The 23,444-nt window shown below is 51.4% G+C and overlaps 1 protein-coding gene across 1 annotated transcript in view; it reads left to right on the top strand.

The window, feature by feature from the left end:
• The window catches only part of LOC104372812 (BTB/POZ domain-containing protein KCTD12-like), a 32,583-nt gene extending 12,323 nt beyond the window's left edge, over positions 1-20,260 (top strand). The window contains exons 2-4 of the mRNA XM_086619645.1: positions 8,968-9,024; positions 15,043-15,165; positions 19,743-20,260. Coding sequence (XP_086475771.1) covers positions 8,968-9,024; positions 15,043-15,165; positions 19,743-20,260 — 698 coding nt within the window. The remainder of the gene's footprint in view (positions 1-8,967; positions 9,025-15,042; positions 15,166-19,742) is intronic.
• Positions 20,261-23,444: the final 3,184 nt, after the last annotated feature.

Here is a 23,444-nt window from a genome sequence, read left to right as displayed (position 1 = left end):
TCTCCAGACCTGAGCTCCTTGCCATGTTCTTGTTCAGGGCTGTCCCCTGCCTTGCTGGTGGAAGCAACAGTCGAGTAGGCAGGATCCGTAGTCAACCGAGAAGAACATGAGATGAGTAAACAGGAAACTGTTTCGCAACCGCCCCATCGCCGAAGCATCCCCCGCTCATCCGCAGCCCTCTGCCATGGACGCTGCCAGTCCCGGAGTCTCCCCAGGGACGGGGTGTCCCTGCGGGCTGCCTCGGGGCACACGGGGTCTGTTTCGCACGCGGATGTTGCGGCAGCAATTCCGGCACCCTAAAATCAGGGCCGTACCTCGGCTGCCCCGCGATGCGGAGCGGGAGCTGCCCGGAGCTTCCCACGAGCTCCCGCAGTCGTTCTCCGGTGGTTTTGGAGGAGGTGAAGAGACAGAGCCGCTTGTAACTTCTTTTTCTGTAGAGTTTGGGGTTTTTAACCTCACGTACGAGGCAGCTGCGTTCCCAGCTTCTCCTCGGTGTAAGCGGACACATCTCGTTTGGCTTCAGTCACTTTAATGGAGCAGCTCCAAACCCGAAGAAACCGAGAGTACGGCCAATGTTTCCCGATGGGCGTTCCCAAAATATTATTGTTCTTTGCACGCCCGGAGAGGATTTAACACAAAACCCTGGGGGAGCTGAAAAAAAAAAAGAAAAATCAACAAGACGCCCCGAGCTGCAGCCTTTCAACTATGGTTTTGCTCCAGGGGAACTGAAGTCCCCAGATCCTTGTTTGGAAGGCTTCCCGGTCTTACAGAAGTCACACTGGGAAAACAGGCCAGGAAAGTACTTCTCAGCATGTCGGAGAGCTGAGCACGTACCGGGCGCATCGGGGTTGTGATAAGGTGCCTTGTGCCAAATATCTCCGTGCTCGTGTCGCTCCCTCTCCTGCGCCGTGTCGTGTCGTTGCTAACTCCACCCTCCAGCAAACCGCGCTTCTGCGGACTCTGGAAAGCAAAGATCTTTCCTTGTGATGGGATATGTTTGTATTTGCCAGGAGAGGTGAGGTCTTGGCACCCAGGACCTTCACTGTAGGCAGTTCTCCCTCTGCAGGAGCTGAGGTCATCCATCGGTGTCGTGTACATGAAGGAGGTGCAGGAGCACTGGAAGGTCCCATGAGCTAAAAAGCTTTGATCTACTTGCCATCAGCTCTAGCCAGGACTGCCCCTTGCCCTTCCCCTTCCCGAGAGCCGTGCACCTCTCCCCAGCCCACCCAAGGCAAAGGAGGCTTCTCCATGTGCTCGTGGCCAAAATCCGAGACATCCCCCGGCTAACAGTGGTCACTGCGACCTCCTGCGCGGATGTACGTCCCACCAACGATAAGATCGGCAGCTCCGTGTACTCTCAGATAATTAGTGAGGTCTTGGGTGAAAAACTTGGAGGGGGCTGAGAACAGCTGTAGCGTAACACGTGCTCAGGCCAAGCTCTGGTCCTGTGATGCCAAAGCATGGACCACATCCTTGGAAGTCAGCAGCTGGCCTGGAGAGGTGGCAAAGTAGCAGGAGACAGTGTCCTCCAGGAGCTTCATCACCCTTTTCTCCACATATCAACACTCCAGCAAGAAGGGGACTATTGATGGAGAGGGGCTTTTGACAAGGGCATGTAGTGACAGGACAAGGGGCAATGGCTTTAAACTGAAAGAGGGGAGATTTTGATTAGATCTAAGGAAGAAATTCTTCCCTCTGAGGGTGGTGAGGCACTGGAACAGGTTGCCCAGAGAAGCTGTGGATGCCCCATCCCTGGAGGTGTTCAAGGTAATGTTGGATGAGGCTTTGAGCAACCTGATCCAGGGGAAGGTGTCCCTGCCCATGGCAGGGGGGTTGGAACTAGATGATCTTGAAGGTTCCTTCCAACCCAAACCATTCTGTGATTCTATGCCCCAAGGGCATCAGCAGGGAGGCTGGTTACAGCTGAGGTAGGAGCTTCAAAACAGATCTGTTGCCAAAAGTGATTTTTTACTTGCCTGAAGCTGGCAGTTCATGTAGGCGGGGAGATAGATCTACTCTAACTTCAGCATCTTCAATTTGGGTGTCAAAGTCTGGTTGTCCCCAGCACCTTTGATAGTCCAGCAAGAGAAGTGAGCAGTGCTGGAGGGTCAGACACCTGTCTGGAGGTGACATCCAACACAAGGTTTGACTTTCCTCCCTTTTTGGCAGCCCGGGATGGCACCCATCAGTCATCCCCTCAGGTCCATGGCTGATGGGGTAAGTCCAGCCACCAAGGATGTATTTTAAAGGGAATTTGTCAAAAATGAGTGGATGGCAGGACCTCAGGGTGCAGCTGGGGCTGGGCTGCGAGGGGAAGGGTTGACGTTGACCAAGACCGTGGAGTGAGGGGAGGTTGAGCTGTGGAAAGCCAAGCGAAGGGCGAAGCACAGCCCTGAATCAGCTCCTGGAGCTCCGTGGAGCTTCAGAAGACAGCCCAGCTCCGTCACTGTGAAGGTGCCCACCGTGACGGAGGGTCCCGTCCTCCACGGAGCATCCCCTCACCGCGCACAGCCCAAATCCACAGCCTCCTGCTCTCCTACCCGCCACCAGTAACCTCCACCCTTAATTACCAGCACCAGACCAGCTTATTTTTGGCTGGAGGGCCAAGCACAGGACTTCATTTATTTGCAATTCCATTGCACTCCATGTCTGGAATAACTCAGCACCACCTGCAGAACGGCTGCTTTTCCCCTCCCCTGGTGCGTAAGTTTTCCGACGAAGCCGTCCCCGCGGGGGGAGGACGTGGCCTGGAGCCCGGCCCGGAGCTGCGTCGGCACAACCAGGGCTCGGGGATGCAGCTGTTTGGATTTTCGCTGCAATAACATCCCTACCCTGTGTTTTAACCTTTTCGGAAAACGCAGCCCCAGCCCAAGAAATTGCAGGTTTGGGTCTTTTTCTGCAGCTTCGGGGGGGGAGTTTTGTTTTCTCTCTCGGGGCTGCGTTTTCCAGGACGGCGCTTCCTGAGAAAGCCGCTTGTCCGGGAGCTTTGGGCATTAGCTCAGCCCCGGGTAATCTGGAGAGCCCGGCTCAGCGGGTGAGCCACTTGTGGGATGAGTTCGTGGGGCCTCTCCCCGCTGCAGAGGGTGCAGGGACTTGGTGCCTAACCCAGCCTGAGCTTTGCTGGCGGGGCAGAAAACCTTGAAAACGAAAGGGAAAACGAAAAATAATCCGAAATAAATGAGTTGAGAGTTAAGGCTGGACCTGCAGCAATCATCTCTGTACGGCTGGGGCTGGCACGAAGGCTTTTGAGCTGAGGTCTGGGTGGGTCTGGGTCCACCTGATGTGGCCCCGTGCAGCATCCGGGGGTTGGATCCTGGCCGGGCTCCGTCAGCCGTGCTGGGTGCCACGAGGGTTTGGGTACTGGGGTTCGGATCTGGTTTGTGAACACAATTTTCTGCGATTCGTGTGTCCTCATGGATTTCTTAGGTTCTTTTTGTTGTGAGGACAGCAGAAGCAGAGATATTTTAGAACTTGCGGCCACTCGCTGGGTGCATGACGTGCTGTCCGGTTTGGGCAGTTTTTCTTAGTAAAAATAGAGCCAGTGGCTCTTTCTCCAGCCCCACCGAGCTGCAGCGGATACAGGAGATAATCAATACGCAGCTCCTGCAAAATCAGGTGTTTGTTAATACCCCCTCACTCCCTGTTCACCAGTGACCTGTTGGACTTTGATTTTTGAGTCGCAGAAGCCCCGTGGCTGTGCCAGGGTGCCACCACAAGCCACGTGCAGAGCTGGAGCAGGCTGTGCTCCCTCCAAGTCTGGGGTGTGTTTTCTGCCTGGTTCCTGCACTGCTCCATACTCCTCCTCACCACGGTTATCAGCCTCCCAAGCGTGCCAGCGGAAAAAACATTGTTTTCAGCTCCGTGGTGGCATTTCAGCCAAGGCATCCCAGCATCGAGCGGAGAACCTCCTAAGCTTGGGAGTGCATACAGCAAACAGCTGGATAGAAACCCAAACTGATAACACGAGCCCAGGAGCGTGACCCCGGCTCTGCAGCCTTATTTGCACAAATATTTTCCGACTTCTCACTTTTCACCACTTCTCGCCGGCAGTCTGGCTGCTGTTCTGAGGTTTCCTGCCCAAAATAGTCCCTGCTGTAGCTAACTGGGCTGGGCAGGCAGCAAGAATTCCCCGCAGCGGGACAGGAACCGCACGCTGATCTTCTCCTGAGCAAGATTTTGCAGCTGTGCGTTGAGAAACGTCACTGAGCTGAAGTTGGCGGAAAGCAAACGCACAACCAGCTCTTGGATCCATCTCGGAGCAGTTGTCACCAGTTTATGGGAGCAGGAAAAGAGTCAGTGGGTGCTGCCAGAGTCTCTCTGCAGAGCGACCGTGGTCGTTATTTTCATTAGCAGCTCTACTGGTGGAAGAGGCAGGACCCGTGTACAACACAGGGGTGGCTCCGAGCTGGGGGGGGTTGCCAGGGCTCAAGGATGTGTGTCGGATAGCGATGGGTTTGCAGGAGCCTGAGCGGTGGGAGACGTGGGGCGTGTTGTTCTTCTGAGCTTGAGGCTGGGACTGGAACGCCCTGCTCGCTTCGGGACGAGGGGTTGAGAAAGATGTTGATGAGCTGGAGGAAGTCCAGAGGAGAAGCACAAATAATACGCTGGGGTTCTGTAACCATAGCTTATTAGGAAATGTTAAAGGAGCGGGGTTTGTTTAGTCTGGAAAGCAGAAGACGTGGAAAGAGTCCATCGTCAGGCAAAGCTCAATTATAAATGGACGGTCATCCATTGCGCTGCAGGGTCGCTGGAGACAGGATGAGAACAGAAACACTAAATTCACTGCAGAGAAGGTTTGAGTTGGACATTACTGTAAGCTTTCTATCAGCTGCGGTAGTAACGTGCAGCACCGCTGAGGCCGGTCTCTGGGGGAGGACCAGTGTCTCCTTCCTGGAAGATTTAAGGTTAGACAAACATCCATCAGAGATGATGCCCCAGGATCCCGTGTCTATGAGCTGAGGGAGGGAGGGTTAATACATCCATCCCCTCCCATCTCCTGGGCAGGGCCCTGAAATTATTGACTATAAAACTAAGGGCCAGATCTTTGTGTCCCAAGGCAAGGAGCATCACCAATATTTTAACAAGGGATGCTGCCGAATCCAGCCGTAGCCTGGAATAAATATCCTGCCGCGCGTAAGCCTTGACAGAGGAGAAGCAACAGGCCCAGTGGTTTAAATGCAAATGCTTTCTGGCCAAACCCAGTGCTGGTGGGTGTACACAGAGATGCTCTTTGCCTGCGTCCCCCACCCTGCTGGGTTGGACCCCCTTTGAGCCTCACGAGTGTGACTGAGGAGACGATGCTGCTCTCTCGTTTCTGTCTCAGCCTTATCTCTGATCTTGCTGTTTTACATTACCTTCTCTTCCTCTTTGCCACCGTCTACCTGCACATCCTTCTGCTGCTGCTGCCTAGGAGGTCTTCTCGTTAGCCCGCACCTCCACCCACAGCCCTATCTGAACTGGCATCTCTTCTGGCTTCCTGCAGGAAATGAGCTGGTGGGAGGGATGTATGCACAGCACCTGAATTTAAGTACCTTGCCATACAATAAACCGAGGGTGGAGGACTCTAGCAGGCAACTGAAAGCACCCCAAAGAGTGGTGCCTATCAGTGAACTCATGCAACTCAGTACCTTGTAGGTTTGCCTCTGCTCATGAGCTCTTCAAGGAGTCCTGGATTGTCCCAACTTTCCAGCCCCCAAAGACCCTCAGGCTGGTCTGCAAGCACTGAACGGTGTATGACAGTGATGGTGTCCCGTCTGCTTAGCATCTTCTGCAAACCCACCACCGGCCAGCCCCCAGGCCACCACAGCCTTTCCTGCCCATGGGGTCGGAAAGAACAGTGAAGGAGTCTCACTTCTGAGCCAGATGCTTTCTCATAGAATTACAGAATGGTTTGGGTTGGAAGGGACCATCAAAATCATCCACTTCCAACCCCCCTGCCATGGGCAGGGACACTCTCCACTACACCAGGTTGCTCAAAGCCTCATCCAGCCTGGCCTTGGACACTTCCAGGGATGGGGCAGCCACGACTTCTCAGGGCATTCTCCTTCTTGTCTTCACAAAATACTGTTGGCTTTCTCTGCCTAGACCCTTATTTCTAAGGAGAAGCTATGGCTCACCGCAGGGCCACCAAAACCAGACCACCTGAAGGTACCCCTCTGTGACCGGCAGTATCTTTCTGCCCTTCACCCACCAGATCAAGACCAAAATCATCCTTGATGTGAATTTTAACAGGGAAGAGCTAGTGACAGGCTTGTCTTCCTCCCTCGTTGTTCCTCCCGGTGTTCCCACGTGTGTTTTCCAGGCTGGCTTTTCCCTGCATGCAGGGCAGTGCCTGCCCTCACCTGCCTGCGCAGCTGGCAAGGAGCTGGAATCCAGCAACTCTGTGTTTCCTGTTTCATGCCATTTTACATCTGATATAAAACAAAATCCAGGGCTTTTTTTTTTTTTTTTCTGAAGACTGGAATCAAATAATCTAAAAAAATCAAGCCATTATTTAAATAATGAGTGGATGGGAGCTCAGCGACACCGATTTAAAGGGATTTAGCTCCAACCTTAAAGCCTGGTGGGCTGCAATTTTCTGATTAATTCCTCCACAAACGAGGGGAGTAAAAAACATCCCAGCCTTGACCTTGCTCCTGCTGAAGACACGTTGCAGAGAGTGAGCCTCCGAGGATGGGCAGAGGCAGGAGAGGCTGGACCACGGCCGTGCGGACAACGGAGCCTTTCCACCCATCGCTTGTCCTTTCCCTTCCCCAGGCACCTCCTCCTGCCCATCTCCCTCCAGGCTCCGTGACCATCATCTCATTATCGCTCCTTCTCAGAAAGATGAACTCAGCACTGGGCTTATTCTGGAATCAAATCAGGCCCGAATGATGTTTAAGGAAAACTGAAAAGCTTTCGGATAGTGACTAAACCAACAGGGATGAAGTGCCCTGGACCCTCTAGAAATGATACGTGGGTGAACCGAAAAATGCAAATTATTACATCAGAAAAAAAAAATCAGGAGGACAGAGGCTGTATCAGGCGGGAGCGGGCAGAGCGCGTGCCCAGCTCCGCGTCCTGCCTTTGACAGCGCCCGGCAGGGAGGTCTCAGTCCAAGGTGGAAGAAACCCCTGGTCTGGTTTGGGTGAGTCCAGCTCCAGCAGAACTTCTCCTTGACCTCAGCTGGTGGGTGATGCCCGGTACCCCGCAGCATCACGGCTTCTGTCTCTTGTCACATTCAATCTTACCTAAACTAATTTTGGAAGGTGGACTTCCTTACAGGGAGCTTTCCATAAAAAAACGTGTTTTTATGATGATGGAAATGCTTCCATCAGCTTTCTCCTTCTTTCTTTCCTCTTTAGCCTTGACTACCCTGATCTCACCCTCTTTGTTGTAAAACTCCCTTTAGCCTTTCACAGTCTTACCGAATGGCTTCAGGCAGACTTTAATCCCATCCGTCTGTCCCGAGGACAAGCAGCCAGGACTTAACTTAGAGCACTACTCTATTCCCTAAAGGTATTTTTTACATTTTATCTATTTTTATCACCCCCTGCCCAAGGCAGTCCGCTGTCTGTGCCGCCTCGGACTGCTGAGCCAGCGTTTCTTCATCCGCTCACCGTTAACGCCGGGCTCTCATCGCTTTTTCCTCCCTCCCGAGTCACCAAGGCTGATTTAAAACCCACCAAGGTGCACGAAAAGTTCAAGCGACGCCTCCTGTGGTGCTTGCCTTTTGGCTGCTCGCAGTTCCAGTTAACCCTCTCCATTACCCCACCTTCGCCAGGTCCCCCGGCAGCTCCTACAACCCTCATCCAGCCGATACTATTTTCTATTCCCCGTAAAATTTTTCCACTTGGCTGTTCACCCTTTTCCCCTTGCATCCCTAATAAAAGACTTTCATCCTCAGATGGACTCTCAGGGATGTCCTATTATTATATTATTTTTATATATTACATATTGAGAATGAACTCTTGATTCCATTTCTTCTTTTCTCGGTCTTAATAAGCTCTTAATACACCGTGGAAGTTTGACAATCCCCCTTTGGCTATTGAGTTTCCTTAAAAGCCTCTTTGATGGCCTTTATCAAAAAAAGCCCTCAGGAAAACCTATTAACTGTTCCCCATTATCCACCAGTTTGTTGACTTAACATAAGACGAATGGATTTCTTCTCCCGGCGTATTAGAAGCACACGGGCGGTTTTTAATTCTGCCTTTAATTATTATTTCAATTTGCCTGCTACCTGCAGGAGCAGTAACAATTCCTAAATGGATCTTTGCAAACATGCTCAGGTGAACCGTTTATTTGCTGAAAAAGGCGGGTTTGGGGTTAATTAAGACGAGTTGCAAATTCATCAAAAAGTACAGGGAATAGTGCTGAAAAACCCTTTTTTTGGCATGTGAAAAATGTGTTTCCTTCTGCAGCTTTTGCACGGAATATTCCAATTTCCCCTTTTCAAACAATATCTCAAGATTAAGGGTAATTTTAACCTGCTTCTCCACGCTGTATTAATGGGTTTCCAGATAAAATTTATTTTCAATAACAACTGGCTAAAACCAGAGAGGGAGAGATGTCTTTTGACCTCTTTTGATTTTCTTTGAAAAGAATCTTCCCTTCAAAAAAATTGCCAGTTTCTGCCAGTGTGAGGGCATCTCTTTAACTGCAACGGTGAGACGGGTTTCAGCTGGTGATGTTTTTCCTGGATTAAGGTGGGTGTTGGCTTACTCTCGCCTTCAAAAGGGCATTAAATGCTCTGGAGGAGAGCAGGAGGTACCTACTAGAGATGTTTTGAAAGAAGACCATGGGTGTAAAGCCTGGCTGGGCTCATGGTGCATGTTCCTTGGAAATAATTTTTCACAGGATGGAAACACAGCGCTTGTTTTCCTTTCCTTGCATCCCTCCCAAGCGGGTGTGCTCATGTGAAGAGATACCACCAGAAAGCCATCGTGGTGGAGCAGAGAGCCAGACCCACGTCTTCTCCTTTGTTTCTAGGTCCTGTTGTGCGAGGCCAACTCTCCAGGCAACTGTCCAGGCACTGCAGCCTTCCAGGTAAAAGCACTCCGAGGGATGTCCTGGGACAAGCCTGGGAGTGGGTGGAGGGTGCTGGTGAAGATGGGAATTCAAGTCTGTCTGGGCAAGGAGGTGTCTAGAGGATTTGAGATTCAGTAGTGGCTTTGTGTTGCTCGTGACTCCCAGGTGGCCCAGTGCTTGGTCTCACTGGCCATGAGACCTCCTCGGTGGCTTCAGTCCCTTCACCCCACTCATAGGATATTGCCTAAGCTGTCGTGTTTGTTGGACAAACTGGGTTGGAGATCAGAAGGGGAGCTGAGCCAAAGCATTTCAGTGGGGACTTTGAAGTCTTCCCAAATCCTGGGGTTTAATCTCTTCAAAAGGTGATCAGAGCTGAGTTAGCTGGAGACGGGGCATGAAGGACACGCAGCCACCTCTCATACAAGCCTTTAACACTTGAGTGGGGACATTTAATAAGACGTTCCATTGAGCATCTGCATGCCTGGGGATGCTGGCCAATGCTGTTGCATCTCACTGGAAAGCACAGCCTCCCCCTTGCACTGCTCAGCGTGTGCCTGGCTCCCGGTGCTGCGCAGGGAGGTCTCATTCTGCACGTTCCTCAGCTTTTGGGAAAGGCCATAGTCCAGAACTGCAAATAGTCATCGTCCAAAGGACTGAACGCTCCAAAAAGGAAATGGAAAGGGGAGAACTGCAGCTGTAGAAGGGAGGGAGGATTCCCAGGGCTGGACTAGGCTCAGGCAGATTTTCCAGTGAGCGATATCTTGGCCTCTAAACTCTCTTTGAGTAGAAAAAGGCCCAAAGAGTGGGAGAAAGGTGAAGTGGGAGGAAGACTTTGCAGGCTTTAGGCTTTGCCTCTTTTAGGGTGAGATGAGTTTCGTTCTCTGCAAATGGCTTCATGTCTCTACACCTCACTGCTGGAAAGAGATAATGATGTTTCTGCTGTCTGGCTGGAGAAGGAGTGTTTGCATGTACAGCTTGGACACCTGGTATAAGGATGGGTTACCCAGTTGAACCCAAGGGTCTGCCTAGTGCCCATCTGTATTGGGACAGGCCTCTGCTGGTGCAATCAATGTAGCTGCAGTGATTTTTGGCAGACCTCAGCTCCTCAAACTGACCTCAAAAGAGAAGGGAAAGCCATGAAGTCTGGTGTGAGCCTCCAAGAGGAAGAAGTTCACCAGGAGCATCTACACACAGAGCACTCTGGGGCATGTCACTGTGTTGCCTGACCCCAAAGTACTCACAGATCTGGGTCAAGCTGGGCAGAGTTTCTGCAAAATAGGACAAGAATTTCTCAAAGGAGGAGAAGGAAGAGGAGAGGCCAACTCCCCCTTTCTTCTCACCCAGAAGCTGAGAGTCTGCTTGGGTCCATGCTACATGTACTGACATCCTCTGCTCTGCATGGACAGGCTGTGCCCTTCCTGGAGGGCCTTTTTGCTTTGGAGAATTTAATCCCTTTGCTTTTTCTAACCAAATTCAAAATGTATCTCTTCCCTTTGGTGTTGAGCAAAAAAAAAAAAAAAATTGGTTTGGCATGAAGAAAAAATTCCAGTTTGCTCTTTCCCCCAATATATTAGGAGTTGTAATAATGATTCCCAGTTTTGCCTTTTGCTTTCCTGCCACTAACCCTCGCAGCTTGGCCAGAAAACTGAGCAATCTCCCAGCCATACCTGGGACCTCCCCACGAGGCCATTACTTGGTGGAATTTCTGCTTGGCAAATACACCCAGATGGGAAGCGAGTGCAGGTACATCCGGATGGGAACTGCCGACGGGGCTGCTTTCTGAAAGTGACTCCTGGAAAACTGGGAGAAAAGTAGATTCCTGTGTAAAGAAAGACAGCTGGAGACATTTTTGTGCAGCAGACACTGCCAAGGAGCTATCACTGGAACAGCATGTTCATATCTATGGTCTTCCTGGAAACGGTGACCCAGGGAACACCTTTCTGACTGTTCCTCATTGACTCCCATACGAGTGCGGTCTTGAGGCTCTTGAAGGCTCTTCCACTTTGCACATTGGTGATGTGGACAGGAATTAGTTGGGTTTCTTAAACTGATGGTCCCAAAGAACAAGAAGCAGTCAGGTGGGGAGCTGTCTTCCATGCAAAAGGACGAAGTACGACTGGGTTTCAGCAGAAAACAGCAAATTCAGGCAAGCTGAACAGCTTTCCCTAGAGATAGCAAGGAGCGTGGATAGGTGAAAATGTTGAGCCAAGACAACGCTGCCCTTTCTGCTGTCTCCTCATTGCTGAAATGGACTTTTCAGGTATTATGGATGAAGATGTGCCCTGATGAGGGAAAACAGCTCAGGGAAGCAGCCTGTGTGGCCCCAGAAGGGTAGGATATGAAGTTTCAGCTCAAGAGAGGGGGTTTCCTCCCAACCCTGGGCAGGTCTTGGTGCCTGCTGACCTCAGTTTCCCTTCTCGTGATGTGAGGGAAGCATTGACCTTCTCTGTGGGATGGACAGACCCAAGGCTTTTGGCACCACCAGGCACAGGTGACACTGCTCTGATGGCCCTGTTCCTCCCACGGTGTCAGGGAAACCAGGGGGGTTTCTGCTTTGTTCGCTGGAGTCGTCTACCTCCTTGAGGAAGGAGATGGACAAGCAACCAACAAAAATCCGTATTTCTTTAATAACTGCCTCCTCATGATTCCATCCTGCCAGATGGACAAGCCAGGGTCTGGATTTCCTCAAGCTTCACTCTGGCTGACTCCAACAGAGAGTTCATTCCCTGGCTTTCTTCCACATCCCTTCTCTCTTCTCCTGTCTTGCTTTGTCCATTGCTGAAGAAGGATTTAACCCAGGATGAAGACCAAGAGCTCCAGCCAATTGTGATGCTCCAAGTTTAGGAGGCAAAAGGTTTAAAATGACTTTAACTACTATTTTATAGTTTTCAAGGCCGTCGCTCCCAATCAAGCCGTAAACTGGACGTGATGTACGTTGTGCATATGGCATTGGTTAAAGAGCAAGATGAGCTAATGGTGTTGGAACCATTGCCATGAACATACGCGATCCCTCGTGTGCCTGGAGCGCTCTGCAGCACAAAAAACTCCCAAGACACTGTGGTGTATGACGTCATTATAATTTGGGGATTTTTTTTTTTTCCTATCATGAAATCTGAGTTCAGTCCTGACTCTGCTTCTGCATCCCTGTGCGACCATGGGCATTATGGGCATCTCGTTCTCCCCCTCCATCAGTGGGTAAAATCCTGGATGCTGCAAACTGGGCAGATCCATCGGCAGCAATTCCTCATCCAGGCCAACACAGAGGGAATTTCTCCCCACAGAGCTGATACTGTGGGAGCTCTTGGTAGCTCTTACTGGGCAGATGTGGCAGGTCCAGGTGCATGCGGCGTACGGAGCCACCATGGAAATGGGAGATAATCCTGCAAGTCAGGAGGAGGATGTAGGATGCCCTGAAGGACGCAGAGGCTGATTCCAGGGACACAGAGTGGAAGATTTCCCTGTTGTCCTTCCTGCTGGCTCCTTGCAAAAAATACCCCGACCCTCCTTGTGAAGAAGACGTGGAGTTTGCTAACTCACCTTTGGCTCCAGGCAATTAAGCAAAACTATTTATACTGTGTCCTTCAACATAAATTGATTTAAGTGATTCATGAACTTAACTCACTTAACCAAAGGGGAGAAAGTGAAATAGTAAGTAGAACTGGAAATTAAAACTGGGATGAACATGCCTCTGTTGCCATAGATTTCACCTTTACTATGTCCTGGAATTGGTCTGGTTTAGCTCAAATTTAGAAGGAAATCGCACGCTCAAGCAGTTTACATCATGTCAAAATGCCTTCTGAATTTTTTTTTTTATAAGATGCGTCACTGAAAAAGAAAGTTTAAAAGCTCCAGAGGCTGTGCTGGCAAGGATTTGGATTTTAGCATCTTGCTTTTCAGAGAAGGATGAAGCTCTCTGTGTTTATTGCAGCCTGCTCCAAACCCAGGCTTCCGCTCCCAAAAAGTCCTCGCAAAAAATGGAAACTCCAGCCATTTCCCAGCTGTAATTTTAAACAAAATCAGGATTAATGCCGTTGTTCTGGCGGAGGACGCGGAGCAGAGCACAGACCCCTCTCCAGCTGGCAGGGGGTAGTTTTGTTGTCCCTTGGAGAAGGCATCAGTGAGGAGGGGGTTTCTCCTCTGTGCCTCTGCTCCCAGGCTGCACCACCTCCCCTTGCAGAGCCTGAGAGATCAGCCCAAAATCCCCCAAAACCACGGAGGGGTTCTGGAAGACGAGCAAACCGCTAGAAAGATCCATCAAGGTGTGCAAAATCTCTGCCAGGGAAAAATGCTCCCCCTGAGCTGTCCCATTCTCCTCCTCCTTCCAATCCTATTAGCATTAGAGGGATAGAGCTATAAGAGGAAAAGCCCCGCTCTCGGCAGCGGCGTGGACAGCTTGCCTGTTAAATCTTTGATAAGCACTGGCTTGCGCAGCCGCCGTCATCTGCTGCCTGATGGAAGGTGGAAACCCAAACCCAGTGTCCTGGTCCCTGCTGAAGGTGTGCTGGGTGGGTGTTTGGGGGGGTAGCTGGGGAACCCCAGCCGTTAAAATGCAGTGAGGGAGCCTCAGCGTTGAAGTTCTTGCTCCATCAAAAAGCCTTTCCTCCTCCTCCTCTTGTGTGCCAGGACCTCAACTCGAGACCGTGTTCCACATGGAGGTGACAGCTGCCCTTCCCTGTGCCCTGTGGTCGAGGGCATCTGTAATGGAGAGGGGACAGGTCTGCCAACCAAGGACATCAGTCACCATGACTTCTGGGTGGCTGGGTTCTGCCCTGTTCATCCCACGCAGCTCCCAGAAGGGTTTGCAAGGGCCTCTTGACGTTGGATTTGGCTCAGACTCGCTCCTCCAGATCTCCGTTTGGGACTGCAGACAGTCCTGCCGCTTAACTGAGGCAAAAATAGCTACTCTGGGACACGAATTGGAAACTTTTATAGAGGCACCAACAAATGGTGACCACGAAGACTCTGCCAGAGCCTGTGGGTGAAGATTATGGCGATGGCAAATAGAAGGTTATGTTTACAGCTTAGGAAAAAGTCGCGAATTGACTCTCGGAAACCGCAATTAGTGATGGTGGCAATAAGCATGGAGCATGCTGGAATTCTGCTGCCCTCTCCTGGGTGCAGCATCTTCTTCTGGCCCGTAAGTGATGGATCACGGTAGTTGAGCATGGCCAGGTTGTCTGCAAGGCAGGTCCCTGACCTCCTGGCTTCGGTTTCTGGCAATCACAAGCCATAGAAAGCTGCTCAGCTGTTGATCTTTCAGAGACTGAGGCGCCCAATTCCAACCCTTGCTTCCCATGGCGAGGTGGAGCATGTTGTGGTTGCACACCAAATCAGGGTGACCTTGGCTGAATGCTTCTTCTCCCTCTGCAAGAGCAGAGATGGCTGCACTGTGGAGCACATGGCAGCGGGCACTGTTGTGGGCAGAGCAGGTGGACTTGAAGCTGCCTCGATTTACCGCGCTGCACATTGACAGGATGATCTAGCTCTGAGGTTTGGCCATGGAGAGGAAAATCCCTTGTATGGGGCAAGAATTACAGCTGGGTCCAAAGCTGTATCTGTGCGATATGGCAAACTTAAGTGTCCGTGTAGAAATGTCAGGAAAGAAAAAGGTGGAAGAGCTGGAGCACTAGTCTTAGTTTAGGATAAACCCTTCAGTAATGCCTCACTCTTTGCAAATTCAGTGTAAATGAAGCAATATCTTGAAAGCCAGCGATATAAAGGTTTATGGAAGAGGAGCTTCAAAGGAGGAGGAAGATTAGCAACACATGGTGGGAGGCTGTGGGAGGGGGTTATGGGCCCCAGGCTTAAACATCACCCTAAGAAGGGATCTGGGAGGCGTTGGGGAGGATCACAGCAGATGCTCTCCAGATCACTTCCCATCCCAGACACCCAGTGTGGTGCTCTGGGAGGTGCTTTAGGCTCTGTGGGCAACCAGATGTGGAGTGTGGCCACCACACACCACCCTGGCCCCTTCTCGCACTCCCTGTGCATTACTTGCCTTCTAAGAGTTTCTTCTTTGGGTCTTGACTTTTTTAGGTAGCTCCTGGCTCAACGTGCCAATTCCCCAGCCTTCAGAAATGGAGCACAGCCCAAAAAAACAGATGTCATCTTCTGAGCCCATCCTGGATCTCAAGACAGATGTGGTAGAAGCACTTCCAGGTGAGAAACGGGGGAGGGACACCTTCCACCACACCAGGTTGCCCAAAGCCTCATCCAACCTGGCCTTGAACACTTCCAGGGATGGGGCAGCCACAGCTTTTCTGGACAACACTTTTCAAGCTATTCTTAATGTCTTTATCACAGAGGGCCTGGGAGGAATGTGGGGACAGAGCTACTGCCCACCAAGGGGTACTGCAGGGCTTTGGGCATCCATGGCATGCATGGAACCAACACCAGCAGATACCACTGACCAGCTTTCCTCCACCTTTGAGAGCCAGACCTTTGCTTCAAAGCCAGTAGCTCCAGTCAGCCCTCAGAAAAAAACTTGCAATCTCTGATTTCTGAACCCATCTCCTGACAGCAAAGGACAACCTTGAATGACAGAGAAAAAAATCTGGATTATTTTTTCAAGGCCGGAAGATTGGATCTTTCAAGAGGTGCACCTTGCTGTTTAATCTTTCTTCCTTCTGGCTCTTGCTGAGATTTTGCAACAGCAGGAATTGATTACAAAAATAATATCAAGGGAGAGTCATTCTGCCACCCATGCAACGAGTTTTTGGGCTCAAGCCACTCTCCGCACCTGCACATCCCAGATAACCAGCCTAGCTGGTGCTTTCTGCTGAGCTTGGTACCTTCTGCCAAGGGATCTGGGGCTCCCCGCAGAGCCAGCTCAGCGCCAAGGGGCATTACCAGAGCTGCGTGGCAGAGCCTGGGTACCAGCCCGAGAGCAAACCACATCAGCACGGCTGCAGCTATGTGCCAGCTGGATTAATGCCATTGAACAGACGTTTTGAGAACGTGCAAAGCAAAACCAGCACCTGTGCTGGTGTATAGAGGTAGATGGGTGGGTAGATACTGCTCCACAGGGCATAGAAAGGACCTTGGGTTTTGACAGGGAAGTTTAAAACCAAAAGCTGTTTGTCCATCCCAGTCCTGGCACTGCTGGGGTTGCCATAGCAGTTAATCCATCACAACAGTCACCAACGCTGCGGATTTAGCAACAACCTTCTCTGGCACAACTGGAGTAACTGAGGCTCTTGGGAAGGCAGAGGCTGCCGTGGGCAGATAGGGTCAAAGACGCTTATTTATGCTGAGTCTTGTCCTCCTTTGATAAAATAAGGGAGATCAGAGCCAACCAGGAGAGTAGACACCAGTTTCCAGGCTCAGCTTGACTTGCCAATAGACAGTTCAGGCAGAGGCAAGGCCTGAGATGGATGAGGTCTAGGAGCTTGCACAGAAGCAGCTGCTTTGCATCAGGCATGGGTGAGTTGCAGATACACCCTGTGCATCCTGGTGAACGTCCAGCCTGTTCTGGTCATGGGTTAACCCAAGGCAGACACAGGCTGGTACTTTCCAGGGAAAATTGCTTTTACATATAAAATCTGTAATTGTTTCCATCACCACTAGCTTCCTGGACACCGTCTAAGCTCCCCATTGCTATCAGGCTCTCAAGGAAGAGTGGATGAGAAGCATTTTGGACAAAAAGAAAAATCTCCTTTTCTATTTTGGGGAAACAGCAAATGGTGGGAAAGGAAAAGCAATCTTTCAGGCCAATGCAGACTGAGCTGAAGATCTCCCATTTGGCTGAGGAAGCACCCCAAAATGAACCACTCTTCACTGATGCTTGTCAGGACTTTACATCAGCCCCCTTTGGCTGGAAGCACCGAGAAGCAAACCCAACGGTGTGAGCCCGAGCTCTGGGCTCCCAGCACATGACGAATTCATCTCCCCATCAAGCACTCTGGAAAAATAAAACATTCTCCAGAAAAGCAGCAAGGGGTTGGGACAGTGTGTGCTTCCTCCTGCAAAGCACCAGCTCACCGCGGGCGGGAGCCCGTTAATTGCACTCAGCAGGACTTCCATCAGCACCATGGGGCTGCGTCGGAAGTGTCACTTCTGCACTCTAATTGGTGCTCTAAGGCAGACAAAGGCGTCACATAGGATGCAAGGTCTAAGAAAGTTGAAAAACGATGAGAAAAATCAGTCTACGCAACAGATCTCTCTTCCCAGTTTGGTGGCTGTGAGGTTCGCTCCGAAGTGGTGTGAGGTGTCCTAGAACCATCTGGGGAGCTACACCCCCATATTGCCAGGCATGGGCTGGCCCCACACAGGCTCTTGCTGACAAAATACACAAACGTGAGGGAAGCTTAGCCCGAGAAAAAATGAAATTTGTTCAAGGCTGCAGAGAAGATCAGTGGCAAGGGAATACCCTGGAAGACCTAGACTGCCTCAGAGTCCAGAGCATCCAGTGTCAGGTTTGGTCCAGGTCAACCTCTAGCCAAAGGAATCCCAACACTCTTGACACCATGAGCACGCAGAAAGAAACCACGTATTCATCCTAACATTGCACACCTCAGCCTTCTGGTTGGGGTCAGAAAAACGCTGGTCTCTTAGGCAGGGTCAAGCACCCATCCCTAGACCTCAGCATCATGTACCAGTCATGGGATATCTACTGGCAGCCAGTGTAGAAGAGTGGCCAAGGGGAGCATTCACCCCTTGACATCTACCTGTTGTTAGATCCTGCAAATTCCACCATGGAGTTGACTTTCTGGGGAAGACTTCTGCAAATCCACGTTGCTTTTGGCTCCTCTCCAGCCCTTTGCTCTTTGGAAACACGTGTGCCGGTGCAGAGGAACACGTGGGCTGTGATGCTTGGCCGGCGTGCTGGGCCGGGAGGAATCGCCCGTTTCAGCACCGTACGGGGAGAAAATAAAAACCTGCTGAGGTCCACGTTTCTCCATGAGTGCAAGATGATTCCTACAGCTGTTAGTGGAGAACTGGCCGGAACAGGCTGAGATAACGCGCCCTGGGTGAATGAGACAGAGCAAAGGTAAGAAAATTGTTATGGGCGATTAATGAGTAGTTCCAACGGTGAGTTATTAAGACTCACTTTATGCCAAGTCCTTTGGCTACCTAGAGATGGCCTAAACTCCCTCATCAGACCTAAATTAGCAGAATTAAGCTGCTGGTACCTGCAAAACATCTGGACCAAGCTGTGCACTGACACAGGGGACCGCATGCTGGAGAGGCACAGGAATGGCCTGAAGATCACCTTCTGGGCAGTTTCAAAGCACAGCAATAACGCCTTAGCAAACCTGTACTCCAGCGGGGGAGTTTCAGTGTGGACCCACTCCGTCATGTTGCTCTCCTCGGGCTCGGCAGCCCGCGACATGTCTCAGGCGGTCCCAGATGCAATGGGAACATAGCGAGAGCAGAGACATTGGAAGAGCGTGGAGGTTGCAGGGATGGAGCCTGGCAGCCAGCCTCTCCAGACCACACAAAGGAGATCAGTGTGGTCTGCTACGGAGAGCGTGCAGGACCCGTACCCTGGAGACTTGGGGTTTGTCCTCAGCCTGGTGACCTTACACGAGTTATTTCATTTATCTGTGCCTCAAATGGGAATAACGTGATGTAAAATGTGTTGAAAGCTTTAGAAAAAAATTGCTGTACGAAGCCAGCTGCAGTCATTGGGTGGTCCAGGAGCTAAGATGCTAGAGAAGAACCGAAGAGATTTGAATTCTGTCTCCAGCTAAGCCACAGGCATCTTGTACGTATTTGGGTGCATCAGCTTATGTTCCCTGTGCCTCAGCTCCCCGTTTCACAAACGCGGTTGTGAGGCTCGCAGATAAGATGATTAAAGCAGCAGAAGAACTTAGAGACTTTATTCCATCACTCAAAGAATTTGGGGCGAAGATACAGCCTTGTAACTTCCTGGAGAGATTTGCCAAAGCAAATCCGCCCTTCAAGGTTTGTGCTCAGTGATGGATGACATTTCCACTTTCCACCTCTGGTGATTTCAGTGCTGGAGCTGTTCAAGTAAATGTCACAATAAAAAAAAAAACAACACGAAGGAAGCGGGGGGGAAAAAAAAAAAAACCAAACTCTGTCCTTACAAAAAGTTTTCAAGGAAAAAGAAAATCCACCTTGACATTTTCTGCTTCTGTGGGGGGCAAAGTAAAGGATGAGGAATTTAAAATAGAAATACTTTATATGCTGCCTTATATCTCTGCTAGCAGATCTGCTTTAAAAAAAAACAAAAACAAAAAAAAAAAACCCTCACCAGGTCAGGAACTTAGACATTTTAGAGAAAAATCTTTGCTTTGTTTTCAGAGCAAACCCGAGGAGGGGGAGCAGGGAGGTCCTGCCTCCACAAAAGGGGTTTTTTTAGCAGTTTCCATTAACTTTTCTCCCCAATCGATTCTCCCCGGCAGCTGCTAATTGTTTGTTGGCGGCTGTTTCCCGGGCAGGACCACCGCTTGTTTCCTGCTGTTGACTAACGGAAGCATCTTCATCCCTCAGACCACCGCAGACCAAACCGCAGACCGCAGGAAGCCCATCACTTGCCCAGCACAGCCCAAGTCCACCTTGGGCTGGCCCAAGGGCTCAGCCACTCCAAGGCTTGGGGAAGGGCTCACCAACGTGGTGGCTCAGCTTTGCCCGCCCAGCTGGGCACCATGCAGGGACCCAGCTGCGATCACCCCGTGCCCAACCGAGCCGAGCCACCCGCACCCCCATCATGGTTGTACCAGCCTTGCTGGTGTTGCTGGGGGCTGCACAAGCTCCCGTTCCTCACATAGCTCTTTGCTTTCCTTCCCCAGACCACGGCGATCCAGAGGAACCGAAGCAAAGCCATGGGACGAAGCAGGACCCAGCCAGCCCCAGTGGTGGGGATGACTTTGGCATCTCCAACACGGTCAGCCGTGACAAGCCCAGCCCAGCTCCAGCCACGGATGAGACCCTCCCAAGTAGAGACCCCCAGTTGGAGACAAGGGATCCCAGCTCCACCGACTCCTTGCCATGGCCAGAAGCCCCCGAGGAGTGTCCAGCCCGCCCCAACACTCTGGACTTCTCCAAGTCCCTGAAGAAGCTGGAGGAGGTGAAGCAGACGGGGCAGAGGCGAAACAGTGACCAGGTGGCAGTGAAGGAGAACGGGGTGGAGGTCAGCCCCGTGGTGGTGGTGAGTGAGGAGAGGCGGGCGCTGGAGTCCGAGCTGGGCAAGTGCATCGAGGACTTCCGTAAGATCAAGATCCCCGTCGCCTTTCCCAACAAGAAGCGGCAGTGGCAGAGCGAGCTGCTGAAGAAATACCAGCTCTGAGAGGAGACCTTGTCTTTCGCCCCAAGGGAGGATGTCCTCCTCTATGTTGAGTGTCTCCACTGATGTCCCCTGGGTAGCAGGTGGCAGAAGCTGTCCACGCTCCCAAAGTGAGGAGTGCAGGTTGCTCATCAAGCCCATCCAGCAGTCGAAAAGGTGCTGGGCTAGCTGGGACCAGAGGAGTTCCAACCCTCCGAGACCTGCCAGAGGCTCCTGAAATATTTATACCCGACACGCGGGGCTCGCTCAACATCACGGAGTGTTTCTAGGCAGCCAGGAACAGCTGGGAAAGTGACTCATTCCTGTTTAACCTTCAGTATTTGTACTTCTTTACTCAAAACGGTGGTCTGTTCTGTTTGATTCGGGGAATTTATTTTTATCTGTCGTCACATCCCAGGAAATTTGTGGGGTTTTTCCGTGCTCTCCTCCCAAGTCGATGTGGCACAAGGCCCATTTTCTCCCAGAGCTTGACCTCAGTGGGAGCAATTTCCAGTTTACACTCACCAGGGGCAGAGCCTGGCTCCCCCTGAGCAGAAGCCCTGGGCTGGAAATCGGGTCTTGTTTCTGCCGCCGACCTGACGTGTGATGCTGGAAACGTCGGGTGTTGGCTGTTGGCGCCGTTGGTGCCGTTGTCCTCCTCGCCGGTGATGGCACATCGCCGTTGATGCCAGATGAAGGGGTGCCCAGCTGCTGCAAGGCCATGCAACGCTTCTTGCCTGCAGCCGTGAACGCTCTCCTCCGTCTTGGTGACGGTGCAGGAGAGTCGGAGATGGCTGGGACACAACTGCTGTCTCCTGCCAAGGGAATAAACATCTCAGCTTCTCCTCGCTATTTATTTTCCACAAATGCCTTGGCTTTGCCGGAGCAGCAGGAAGCCATTAATTACCCAGTGACAGCGTTCCACAAGCATCCTTTAATTGAACGCCATTATCCTTTAATTAATTAAATACCAATTAATTACCAGGAACATTGCATGACATGCAACAAACGCCATCAGCTAGTTGAGACGGAATAATTTAAAACCTGGTGAGCATGACCCAAATAATAACGACCAGGAGTTGTCCAGCAAAGAAAACACTAACGATCCCAGTGCCGTTTCCCTCGAGGCAGGTTGGGATGTGCTTGTAGGAAAAGCCTCCCCTTCGGATTCGCATCCTTCCAGGAAAGCTGGAAGGGTTTTTGCTTTTCGAGCAGGCAGAAGCCGGGCAGGCATGGCCTCAGTTGCTCTCCGCTGGCACTGCCTCCGTGTTCAGAGCTGGTCCAGAATGTCCTGGTGGCTTGGAGCTCCTGCCACTGATGCGGAGTTAAAGGAATGGAAATATTTCATGGGGACACAGCGGTGAAACAAGCGGTTGTCTCATTTGGTTGTGCAGTATTTGCACTTAGCAGAATTTTCATAAGCAGGAAAATGCAAAATGGGGACTTTTCTTTCCAATCTGGAGCAAACAGAGACTGTATTAATTTTTTTGTTGTTCCCATGGAGGAGAAACGTTGAATTTCCAGCAGTAACCTTGCAGGGTGGGCTTCTGCACACAGCAGCACAAGGGACAGCCCTGCCCCTGTGCCCAGGGACGAATTCCTTGATGACAGAATCATCCTGGTTATACTCCTTACCCGAGCCACACAGGGCAGGAGCAGATCCGAGCCTCGAGCTCTGCCACCCAGTTTGCTGTCTTGGGGCAAGACACCCCCTAACCACCACAGGCTGGGTCCTCTGCTCCCGTTAGCAGCCCTGGTTTTATGGCTGGAGACATGCCCCGTGCAATGGAACCCGCTTCTTTGCTTCTTTCCTGGCCATGAAGGGACAAAAAACCCGCCGGTGCCAGAAGGCAAGCAGCCCCCATGGCATTTGGCCCCAGGACATGGCAGATTTTCAGCCTCTCCACTCGTGGCAGCGATGGGACAAAGCCTGGAAGAGGGGACAGAAGAGGAGCCTGAGGTCTCGCAGCTCTTGGCCGCATGGAAAGGCCAATCCCAATCGCCCATCCCCACCAGCTGGGCAAGTGGGATGCTCCTGCCCGCACGGGCATGCAGGAGTTAAAGCCTTCCGCGGCGCGGAATCCTCTGCCAGCTGAGCGGAGATAATAGCCTTTCTCAGACGGGCGCTTAATGGCCGTAAGGGAGGATTGTAAATGGATTATATTTTTATTTTAAACTAGCAGCAAAGCCGGGAGCAGATCCAGGGAGAGGAAACAAAGGCACATATGTGGACACAAAAGGCAGAAAATTGAACTTGAAGGTGCTGCTGGAAGGTACTAGCCTTCCAGCAGCACCCCCTGTACAAATGCCTCTGTTTCTAAAGGTTACCATCAGCCACCTTTCATCCCTCCCAAGCACCTGTGGTTTCTCCTGCACTCTTATCTGGCACGGGGATCTTTGTCGTAGGACCACTGATGGACTCCCTCTGCCTCTTTCTTCCAGCATCAGAAGAATCCTACTGCCAGCAGGCAAATCGTAGAATTGCAGAATGGTTTGGGTTGGAAGAGACCTTAAAGATCATCCAATTCCAACCCCCCTGCCATGGGCAGGGACACCCTCCACTACACCAGGTTGCCCAAAGCCCCATCCAACCTGGCCTTGAACACTTCCAGGGATGGGGCAGCCACAGCTTCTCTGGGCAACCTGTGCCAGTGCCTCAGCACCCTCAGAGGGAAGAATTTTTTCCTTAGATCTAATCTAAATCTCCCCTCTTCCAGTTTAAAGCCATTGCCTCTTGTCCTGTCACCCCACGCCCATGTCCAAAGCCCCTCTCCAGCTTCCTTGTAGCCCCTTTAGGCACTGGAAGGCTGCTGGAAGGTCTCCCCGGAGCCTTCTCTTCTCCAGGCTGAACAGCCCCAACTCTCTTAGCCTGTCCCCATAGCAGAGGTGCTCCATCCTCTCCTATGAGATGGGATCATCAACCCATTTCGTTAAAAGGTTGGGATGAGGCTCAGGGAGAGCTGTTTCTAGTTTGCAGTGTTTTGCCCACCTCAGACACCTCCTTAAGGGTGCTTTTCCCAGGCATTAGGCTGGCATTAGCCCAAGGCCGTGGCGCCCTCCCAGCTTTGGGAAGGGAACTCCACTGCACGAGTGACTCACTTGCAGGTGACAGAGAGATTCACAAGTAAGAATGAGGTTGGTTTTAGCACGGCAGCCTTGGGAATGCTCTTCAGAGAATGTTGCAGTGAACCACTTCGGCTTTGCAAAA

Source organism: Tauraco erythrolophus, chromosome 13 (assembly GCF_009769465.1).
Source record: "Tauraco erythrolophus isolate bTauEry1 chromosome 13, bTauEry1.pri, whole genome shotgun sequence".
NCBI lineage: Eukaryota > Metazoa > Chordata > Aves > Musophagiformes > Musophagidae > Tauraco > Tauraco erythrolophus.
Note: the sequence above shows the minus strand (reverse complement) of the source record. Positions and strands in the feature narration are given on the sequence as shown.